At 36.1% G+C, this 12,065-nt stretch overlaps 1 protein-coding gene across 1 annotated transcript in view; it reads left to right on the plus strand.

Annotated features, from left to right (window-relative positions):
* Dad (Daughters against dpp) overlaps positions 1–12,065 on the plus strand; it is a 70,826-nt gene that overhangs the window by 16,943 nt on the left and 41,818 nt on the right. Inside the window, exon 4 of the mRNA XM_034331857.2 lies at positions 6,171–6,221. Coding sequence (XP_034187748.2) covers positions 6,171–6,221 — 51 coding nt within the window. The remainder of the gene's footprint in view (positions 1–6,170; positions 6,222–12,065) is intronic.

The raw sequence follows: 12,065 nt of genomic DNA on the forward strand, positions 1-12,065 counted from the left end.
AGTTCTAATATACATAGGTACGTATATGGGGCCTTTTCTCTCACGTTGCCATTCTTCCCCAGGTCACCTAAGGGAAAGGGTTGGTATCTGGGATAGCTTGATTTGATCGCGTCTACTATAATCTTGAATTCGATTTCGTGTCACAGTCCGATGTTTGCCATCGAACAATCGATCGATAATCCGGACAGCTGGAAAATCGATCTCGCGAGGTAAATATCGGTTTAAGTTCTATTAACACCTTTGCTACCATGCTGAAGTTAAATTTCTAATTTGATATATAAATATAAATAATTTTTTGCCTTTTAAAACGAAAGAGTTTCATAGAATTTAAAAAGAGAATTTTTCATAATATCATTGATAGGTATTTTATGGAAATTTAAGCATCATTCACAAACGAGTGACCTAGTAGCGAACGTGTTAATATTCACACGGTGGCGCCAGGTTTTTTCAGTCCCACGCCATATGTACAGTAATCTTGAATATTTGCTTCGCGCATCTTTTACAAGACAACGTTATGAAACCTTCTTCATTTTTATTAAGAAGACAAGGTTGGATTACAAGCACAATTTGTTCATAAATTACAAGACATCGTGATGAAATTATAAAAAAAAAAAAAAAAAAAGTGAAAGACCAACGAAGAGAATGAATATTCATTTACATACTAATTTATCAAGGATTTCAACACTAAATTTTGTCCAAATCTTATCTGTTAACCCGAGACTCGTGTTTCAAAAACATCAATGAGATATGATCATTCATGAAATGTTTAAAGAATACGATAAACCTTACTGGTATAAAAAAAAATGTTAAAGAAGAAAATGAATGAAAGGAAACTGATTTCTAGATCTAACGATATCTGTCGACAGATATGTGTTAACCCTTTCACGGATGATAGAGTTGGGTCAATAGTAACCGAAATCTACGAAACGTGCATAATAAAATTAGGTATTGAAATTTTTAAATGAAAAACCTTCAAATATAAAAAAAAATGTTATCTAAGAATATCTAAAATTTCATTTAAATCAATTCAAGGATTAAATTATTAAATTAAAAAATCATATATTTGCTATTTCAAAATATATAAAATTTCCTTTTACACAGTATCCAATGATCTTTCATAGAGAATGACTATAGTCGCCTATTGTAACGAAATGGTTAACAAGCAACAATATAAGGGAAGGGAAGCGGTATCGAAATCTTGACGGATATTCGACGAAACGAAAAGCCTCCTCCATATAGGAAAATAACGAAATCCTTCGGATTCCACGCTGAGGTTTCCACGTCTAATAATAGCGGCGGGCTGGTCGCGCCAGCGCGCTCCGCTCGCGTACGTACGCAAGAGAGGAGGCCGGTGCGGCGACGCATTTGAGGAAAGGAGAATGGAGAAATAACGCGAGAAGAATGTCCGTGGAACGACCGAATAGACGCGTCAAGAAAGAGAGTCCGAAGAGAACGAGCCACTATGTTGGAGCTGCAACGTCAAACGGGCACCGAACAGAGGCATGCGTTGAAAAGAAAGATAAAAAGAGGGACGAAAAAAAGGGTGGAAAGAAATGATCCCAGGAACAGACTGTCAGAGGGCTGTCTTTCAAAACCTGAGAGATCAATTGTGACCGCTCATGAGTGATAATTAGGGCGGGACGAAACATAAAAGCAGAATTGAAACTGTCAAAATTTGTGCTTAATCAAAAAATTTTTTGAAACAATAATTTAGAAGTAATAGAAATTTACAAAAATTAATCATTTTATGTTTCTTTTTCGAAAAATCATTGAGAAAATTTTGTTGGAAAGGTAGAACGGCTCGTGAACCGTGTCTTACATGATCAGGTTTCGAAATAACCTTGATCAGGTTTTGAAAGATGACTGATCAATGAGCATTCATAAATACTCAGCTTTTGGAAGACGGACAGGAGGACGGAGGGGATGAAAACGCCGCCGACCGGCATTTACCAATAGCCGCACAATCAAAGTTATGGCCAGAAGGAAATGAATCTAAAAATAAAGCGTATATTGGGCGAGTCGCGGCCTGCCAAGAAAGAAGGAAAGAGAGGAAACGAGCGGAGAAATAGAAGAAAGAGAAAGATCCTTGCAACGATAGAGGAGGAGCGTAGAGGGGAAGAGGTCCGAGGACGGGGCGCCGTGGAACATGTGCGGTTTGTCAGAACAGTGGGGTAAGGGGCGAGTGGTGGGGAGCGGCGGAGCGAGACGAAGGTAGCCGAGCGTCTCCGGCGGGAGAAGATGGCGAGGAGTGGGGGTAGAGAGCGGCAAGTTAACGGTAGAAGGGGGAGCAGCCCGGCGCCGCTGCGTGTCATTGCTGGCGCCAGCTAATTGTCGAGGCCAGTCGGCATTAGCCGACGAGCTGACCGAACTCAGCCGAACCGAACGCACCGCACCGCATCGGCTCTCTCCGTTTGTTAGCCGGCCAGTCCGGCGTTCATGATCAGGCGCGCCGAATCTGTTTCCAGGCTGCTCTGTTTTATTTAGGAATTTTTCATTCTTCAATCAATTTTCAATCGCTTTAATGTGAAAATTAAAAATCTTTAATCCCTTTTTATTATAGCAGATTTCAGTATCGTTGGAATTAGGCATAATGAATAATTTTTATTTGAAAGTTATTCGACTACCAGTATTGATTTAAAATCCTTTCCCAGTGGGAATTGGGAAGATAGATAATGATCCATTGTAGAAATAAATGGTAGTCGAGGAAGAAAGATTTTGGGGCTGAGAACTGGCAAAGATATGTACTGGCTGAACTGGTCCCGTTCACAGGTAGTTTTCAGGAACACGGGATTCGGGGTTCAGGGATCGCTCGATTCTAGGCCAGGCTGCGTTCTGAAATCAAGATAACAAGTTTCTTGATCCTTTTCGCTCGGAGAAAACAGAAATTTGAGAATGCGGTTGGGTTTGGGTTGTTGTGCTGGTTAGAGATATTCGAGGAATGTGCTAGTATTACGAGGGTAAAGTTCTGTGTATGTACTTACATACCTCTGTAATTTATCACTTTTTAAGGTAATCAAAAACGTTATCGATACACTAGGTTATTTTAGTATTTTAAGTTCAAAATTATTAGAAAAATTAACCCTTCATTCGTGTTATTCATTTCTTTTTTATTAATACAAAAATATGAATTTTATCCTGTTGCAAGCAACAACTTACCGTTTGCTTTTAAACTACAATTTTATTTACAATAATAAACCATAAAATAATAGTTCTATAGTCTCAGCAATGTCCATAACTTATATTTAAAAGAAATTAAAATTCAATTTTTTTAAATCATACTTTTTAATTATAATTTGAATAAAAGATACTATTCAAATATTTTGGTATAATATTTAATATTAAACAGGAATTTTACAAACGCAGAGGCGCTTTAAATACATAAATACAGTAGAGTACTAGTTTGTCAAGGGAATTTAATAATTTATTAATGCCCCGTGGATTGGTTTTGCGCGCTCTAAGTCGTGTTTCCTAGCCGCGAATATAATTTTCTATCGTAAATAGTGTCGTCAAACATTTTATGACCGTTGAAACATGCTTAGAACGTTCCTCGACATTTATCGAAAGTGAATCGCATTTCGCGGTGGCGCCAACACGGCACAAACGTGTGTTGTCTGGATCTGTTTTACGTCCGATAGTATACGAATGTTATGGCGCCGTTTAACAATTCACCTTCGACAAATCGATTATCAGACTGACGGGTGTCGTTACGCAAATAATTGTCGCACTTACATCACCGTTTCCATCTATTCAGTATTTTAAATAATTTCCTTTTGCATTTCTTATTATTGTTACTCGAACGTAATCTATTCATATTTTTGTTTGCTCGATTTGTTTTTAAACCCCCAAGATTTGGACACTTTTGAAATGACATTATCTGAAGTATCATTTCGAATAAAATGTTAGTTTATTTCATAATTGTTTCGTTGTTCAAATATCACTGTGTTACTTTATTGCAATAATTACTGTTTGTCATTATTCTAGGAAGGGTAATTTTTAATCTAATTTTTCTTTAATTAAATATAATTGAAGATTTGGAATTGATGTTACAAAATTTAAGATAAATCTTGAGAATTTTTCATAAGCAGTATCTGCTCATTAATTCTCATATTCATTACTTAAATTTAAACATAGCAAATGATTTTAAAGAAAAAAATGATCATGTTATTATAATAAATACTTCAATTTTTCGAAATTATAAAATTATAGCACTTAAGATTTCTTTCGATAATTACGATAATAAAGAAACAGAATCGAATAAATTCATTAATTGATTTAAAAATACTAACATTGAATTAGTATTGGTCTTTAATGGGTAAACCCACCATTCATACCTTTGGTGAGCGCGCAAGGCGATGCCGAGGCAAGGTCACCGCGTTTTTGGCAAACTGCAACAAGGTACGGTGCAGAATTTCAAACGGACAGTGAGTCAGAAATGTAATTTTAATTGATTCGTCGCCTGGTCGCGTACAAGAGTCAGAGTAGCTTCTTTGTCCTGAATATTACGCGATGTCACGAGGCGAGACGCGAGTCTCGGGAAACGCGAGCGCGGACTTTCTCGCGGGTATAAATAAGTATTAAAAGCATCGTTTCGAGGAACGTTCTCGTTCTTACGTAATCGATCATGGTACATGATGCATTTGCCGTTATAGGTTAATGCACATGAAACGCGTCGAATTCTTATCAATTTCTTAACACTTTACTCCTTATGGCGCGGCGTATGGAAAATTTTGCAGCTGTTTAAATTTATTATTAAAATAATCGGTAATTGATCTATTTAATTTTATAAAATATAACTTGTGGAAATTGCCAATGAAGGTATTATTTTATGATTTTTTATAGCAAGTTCATTGATATTTAACGCATTAATTATTAAATATTATTTTTTTTTTTTTAAGAAAATATATTCGTCTATTAATTATAAATAATTTTATCGGTGCAAATGTACTTTCGTTCTTTTAAAGAATAAAAGAAACAGCCGATCTAATAATTGTAAGCCGGGTTTTGTATCACGAAATCGGCCTTGCTGGCTAATCGTATTGCAGATTTCGTCGTTCCTTGAGAATCACATCAAACGCGACGATGGCGTCTTGTTTTCTCAGGCGCCATCGTATCTGGTTACCTTGACGATCTCCCGATTATTCGCGCCACGATTTGTCCTCTATGCTTTCAGGGCGATACGTAAAAGGACGAAAAAGTAACGTACCGGTTTCCACGGCCAATAATAGAATCGTCCAGTTTTGGAGTTGTCGCTTCTAACGGGCATCCTTTCTGTCAGCTGTGAGCCCCGAGTCCCGATGAAACTTTATTTAAACGAAAAACAGAAGCCTTGAGTCGGATTCTCGGCTCGGTTTCTCGGTCGACGAGTATCCGTTTCGGATTAAAACGGAATCGGGACGCCAGTGTAACGAGATTCACACAAAAATAGATTTATCGAGTTGGCGCCGTTAATAAATGTCTTCGTTTCGATTTAATGTCGCGTTTCCTGTCGATACTGCTTAACCAGTTAAGTGTCCGTTTTTGTTATAGTTGGAAACGTGATACGAGCATGTTGCAAGCAGATTCAAATCCGATTGAATAGTTTCAAATATAATTTGTTAAATAGGATTTATTTGGAATCAAAATTTACAAATTTGATTTGATATAATTACAAACCAAAAAAGATTTTTTTATTGAAATTTACAAGAATTTTTCTAAAAAATTTTGCAATTTCGCTTTATAGATAATAGAGAGAAAAAATTAATAACAATTTGATTAATTTAAAATGAATATGATTCATGTTGTGAATTAATCAGCTTCTTCAATGAATTCTTCAGACTAAATCAGAATAGAATTTATAATAGAAATAGCACTGTTATTATAGTAATCACGTGGAATAAGAGATTGAAAGCTTAATTAGAAAATTAAATCTTCATGTAGTTAATAATAGTTCCTGTAATATGCCGTATCTGGCTATTTTTATTGTAGTCATCAAAGTGTAGTCCTCCCACATCCATTTATTGCATTAATTACAGAGCATTTACTTTAATTTTTTTTCTCTAAATTTATATGTATTACCAGTCACTGACAACATTCAACTTATAAAAATTTGCTTGTAAATATTAAAGAAAATGACTAATTTTTAATAGAAGTGTCATTTAATTTATTTATGTTTCTTCTTTTTTTTGTTTTAGAGTCGCCGCCACCCCCGTACTGCCTTATTGCCGACAGACTGAGACCCGAAGGTGAGTGTCTTCACTTCACATTTTAATCGTGCATGCGTTTATGTATTCGTGGGCACATTCCATGCTTGGTTCGTACGTGAACACATGGAATGCAACCACGCAATCGTTTGAGCGATAACTCATGTTTATTACTCGCAAACGTTTAGCATTCGTGCCACGAGGATCGTCCTTTTAACGCGCCTGACATCTCGCGACCTAGCTCAAAGCAGAATCCAAACGTAGAAATGCATTTTAACCCCTTGACTTACACATTTTTTTCCATTTTTCTTACGATTAAATACGGTAGAATTGTCCCTTGAAATTTTTAATTTACACAAAATTAAAGTTTTAGAGGATTAAATTCTAAAATTAAATTTTACTACCAAGAAAGCTAGAAAGATTCTAGTTACAAAAAAAATTATATTTTATTGTTAAGAAAATCGAATTCCAAAATTACACTTTTCATATTTAAGCGTAAAAATTAAAATTTCTCTGCTTTGAGCTATTATTTTACATAATTTTAAATAAATCACTAACGAATTAACGAGTTCGTCTAACTAAATCACGGTTAATGTCTCGAAGGGGTAATTAGAAAATTATTGCAATTAACTATAATTTCCATATGAATAAGCCTACAAAGTCCCGCCGGATCTAGGTTAAAAAATGAACGATTAATGAGATCGCCTTTAGAAAAACTCAGCATTAATGCTTTTCACCGTCGCTTGTCCTCGGTGCAGAATTGTCGTCGATTAAAAAACGTCACTTTTATTCCGATCACAATGCATTAAAGTAGTCGAATAAAATACCAAGAGCAGAAAATCCTGGAAAAATTAAAAGAAACTGATTTCTCATTTTCGGAGCTTGTCGATCGTACTTGACCGACAGCGAGCATGAAATGATCATCTTGTAGCTCGGACGGACGTGTTGTAAGTCGATCTTATTGATTGCGACGAACCATATGGCTATAGGTTTCAGGGTATCGCCATTTCCGTGGTCTACAGACACCGATCCGTTCGATGGAAGTCGATCGTTCTTATCTTGCTTGTATCGCGAAAATTATAAGTCTGGAGTTTAATTTGCATGCGTTCGGTGTGTAATAGTTACCAGAGAAATTTATTCTTTTATTTTGTTCATTTTTCATTGAAGCTTTAGTGACATATTTGTGTTATTTTATAAAGTTATTTTAGCTTTAGTAAAATCGGTTATTATTTGCTATAATTAACAACCAATTATTTTGAATTAAGAATATCGACAAGACATTTATGTAATTATTTTCATTGAACTTTAAGCTTCAAATTGATGTATCATTGATGTATCAAAAATTTAATATTTCCAGCATTTCTTTATTTGTATTCAATATTTGTGGTACACCTTGTATGCCCACGAAAGTATTGAAAGGGTTAAAACAGGAAAGAGATCGTGCACCATCACTATTTTTACGATCGCTTTTACAATGCTCGGTTCTGCGGCTGGTTTTGACTGGCCATGCTCTCCCAGTTTCATCTTTTTCGTTTCTTTTCGTGGCCGATCCTAAACTGGTTCTCTCGAGATCGATACCAGCTCGGCTATACACGCAGATTCTTCGACCATCGATAGATAGTCTCCTGCTCGTCGTGTTTGATCTTTCATAGGTTTGTTGCGTAATATCCTTCGATACAGCGAAATCAGTTTCTCAATATACTCCAGAGATCACAACTTCCGATGTCATAGAAATCATTTAATATTGCGCCATATCACGGATTAAACATACTCGTATAATAATATAAAAGAAAAAAATAGAAAAATATTGTTTCGAGCACCATTACTGTTATAGTTAGTTACAATGCATATTGAAAGCTTAACATTTTTTAAATTCTTAATAATTAAAGCTATTATAGAATAGTAAAATTAGAAAAATATTATTTTGAATAGCATTACATATTATTATATTAATAATGGAAAATCGGAAATTCGATGATTGAAATTTGAAATTTTTTAAATTAGCTATATCCATTCATAATTAATAAATTAATGAATTTGACGTGGCAAATATTTTGATTTCCGATCATAAAGGGTTGGATCGTTAACCTAAACAGTACCGTATAATATACAAAAAGATATTATTAGGATAATATTCGATATGACGAAATAATAGCACCTTTGACTACGAAAACATTCTACATAAGTAAGTAACCTGACGTTATAGTAAAAGTATATAGAGTTTTGGCCACGCATATGAATTTGCCAGCAGAAATACATTGGTTCGCGAGTTATGCCACTTGAGGTGAATATCTCTTGTTGATAGTGTGCCGCTGCGAAGCCTGTATTTATATAAAGTGATCCTGTCAGGGGGCCAAAGTTCTTGAAGGTATAATTAAGCTCGAGAGCCGCGCTGAAAACGCGATCTTTCTTGTTTCTATTACGTTCGATGGTAGATTTGGAACGAAACACCGTTCTAGAGAAATGAACGGGTTTGTAATTAACCAGCAAACTTACATCGAATGATCTACATATAACACGGTAATGGTTACAAAATGAGGAAAAATCTGTAACTATAAAGATCGTAATAAAATAATTAAAATAAATTCATTTGTAACCTATAGAAATAATATAACTCCAATTGGAAAGTAAATCGAGATGGAAATATAGATCGAGAGATAATAGTTGTAATTTTAATTTTAACGATAAATAGGGTGTTTCGAAGGAGCTAATCCACAGCGATAAAAATACGTATCACTGTCAGCGTGAAATCGGTACCACGAGAAAAACACTCGCTCTCACGATAGCGATATTACTATGATAAAATCAGATCGCTAGCGGCGTTGGTTATGAACTGGATAGAAGGAGAGAAAGAAGAAGAAGAAGAAGAAAAAAAAAATGATTCTTGGAAGAAAGAAATTCATTATGAGAGTTTGTCTGTCACGAGGCGGCAGATGTAGCCGCGTAGATTTATGCTCGCTGATGGAAACTGGGCTAGCACGATGGAACAGAAGAGATAAAAGACAGCAGGCGCATCGCCACTTGTTGCGTTCAGCCGGGAAATAGAAGAAATTTCTTCATTCATAAAACTCAAATCAGCATTCCGCTGAACGACGGACTATGAACCGGCGGCAATTAACGATTGATCGTTCGAGCGAGGAATTATTTTTGCAAAATGATCTTTAACCAGTGGCGGCTCTTAAGAATTTCTAATTTCTTAAGAATTAATATAGATTCAAAAAACAATGAAAATAAATGTAATTATTTAGATACTAGAAGAGCTGTCACTGTTTAATTTCAATTAAAAAATTAGTATTTCTTAGCATCTGAAACATAATTAATTAAAATTTCAGGAATCATAAATTATACAAAATGCGCAGTCATCGAAGTGATGAATCGCAAAAATAAATCATACGATTGAGTGCAGAGATAAAAATGACCCGTCCAACGCGTTAACTTATTTCCAATGGAAAAAAATAGGGAAGCTAGAGGCGGATGAAGAATTTCTGCGGCGATACGTCGATTTATTTCCGCACGTGCTGTTTGCACGCTTGTCAGCGACAGTGTTCAACCAGCGATTGCGCAAATTTCAACGAATAAGACGAAGGACATGGCACAACGCTCCGTGCAGTCCCTTTCAAACGCACGAGGACAGATCTTGTTCGTATTGCGTTACGCCGCCTGCGTTTTTAAGCTTCCCGTTCTCGATTCAATCCGTCTCTTGAATCACCGTATTGTCCCGGCCGAGAACGTCTTTCCGATGACATTTCGCGTTCCGCCGAGTAGAGAAACGGATGAAAAGATTTTCATGGTAAACCGTGCCGCCGGAACGTTCCAAGTAATTCGATGATGAGCTCGATGCTTGCAATTAGTTACATCAGAAGCATTTCCACGAAACTTAGATTTCAAGCCGACGTTGTTTCGGTTATTCTCGTTTAGAATTGCTATTCTATCGTTTGTCGAGGTAGAATGTCTAATTGTAAGATGTAGGAAGACTTTGATTTACATTCAAATATTAACCCTGACAATTGGGTCTCCCTCCATGGTCCGCCGTCCTAGGGTTAAGAATATGACAAGCCTGACTAATTATTTTCTAATTTAAAGATTTGGTCATGAATAATTTCCATAGCAGTCAATTAACACTTTAACTCTATAAAATAACAATTAAAAAATTGAAATTATTCAGGACATTGACTTTTACAACGCATGCCAATGAAACGTAACTCTATTTTGCATAATTTTCAAAATGGTCTACTGTATGGTAAACAAATCACTTGATCTGAATAGTATATTCTGGTAGTGTAAAGCAGGTTTAAGGGCAAGTACATAGGAGCAGGGTGTCTTAGCGCCAGGTAAAAGGGAGGGGTCGAGTACACCGGTAATACGATGCTCCTCCGGATACACAAGCATCGCGGTGGGCGCCTGTCGCCTGGCTTTTATACTTCTCTGCTTGTTTCGCTGTCCTTGATATCCTTCTCTCTCTCTCTCTCTCTCTCTCTCGACGTGTACAATTATGCTCGTTTTTTTTCTTCCTTCTTCAACTCCCTATTCCTTCAATGCTCCATCTTCTTCTGTCTCTCGAGTATACCGCACCCGTTGCCCTGTTTCTCTTCGCTAGTGATGGGATTGATACGATACACATTGATGAGATTCAAACAATTTGATACTCGAGTACCCCGTAAGAAATATTAAAAGTGAAACATTAAAATAATAATAAAATTTATAATATTAGAACTCTGTTATTTTTAGAATGTTATTCATAATAATACATGGGTGATATTTGAATTTCCATAAAAATCCATCGTCCATGTTATTATATAAAGAATTTTGTTACTTATCTAATTAAAAATAGTTATTCAATTCGAGAAATTGTGGATATTAATTAAAAAATATTAGAAAACAAATATTAGCTATTGTAAGTAGATATACCTAACCGGGCTCGAATCTGTTAATTATCAATTTTGTCACATTGCAACGGAAACAAATTTCTCACTCGATTTTCTACCGATCCTTAGAGGATATTTTCAATTATTTTCTAAAAAAATGAATATTAACGTGGTATTAATCCCAACACTGGTCTTCAGGTCTCTTCTGCCCCGAGCAAAACGAGCCAACTCAAAAGCACGCACTCTTAGCTCGTCTCCTTCTCTCTCTCGTTGTCCCCGTAGAGACGTTCTTCGTTCCTTTCTCTCTTGCTCTGTCTTTTGGTTTCTCGTTGGCGCTACTCGGCCGAGCAAGCCTCGCGGGAGTGGCTCTCTCGCATTCCGTAGCCTCCTTCGCCCTCCCGATCGTTTCGCGACCGTACGGACAACCGAACTCTACACATCGGTTTCCGGATTAACGGAAAACGATCCGCCTTTGACCACTCTTCCGTACAAAATCCGCCGCGCCGCGCCGCGCCGGTGGATTTTGTTTCGCGAACCGGTGTCTCCTGGGTGACCCCGGTAGACTGCAACTCGAATTACGAGGAGGTTGCATCGGGGTACCAGATACGTGGGGGACCGTCGTGTGTGGTACTCGGAAGCACACCAGGTACTTTGAGACGATTAAATATCATACAGGTTTGCAAGTTCGTTGGTGGTTTTTTTTCTGGGATACAGAATATTGGAGAATTTTATGTTTAGACGATGTTTATGATGGGAAAAATTAAATTTCAGTTGGGAGAAATTTTGGTTTCGGATTCAGAATGGAACTGAGAAACTTTTTTTTGTTATAAAATGGTATTGTAAATACGTTTGACTCTTGTCTTTATTTTTTTGATGATTTTCAAATAAATTAATAACGAAAATATTTTTACAAAGTTGTTTTAATTTTATAATTTATCAAGAAAGTGACAAAAATGGTACATTTATTATAAAAATTAAAAAGTTAATTTTCATTATATATATATGTATATATTTTTAATTT

This window comes from Osmia lignaria, chromosome 6 (assembly GCF_051020975.1).
Source record: "Osmia lignaria lignaria isolate PbOS001 chromosome 6, iyOsmLign1, whole genome shotgun sequence".
NCBI lineage: Eukaryota > Metazoa > Arthropoda > Insecta > Hymenoptera > Megachilidae > Osmia > Osmia lignaria.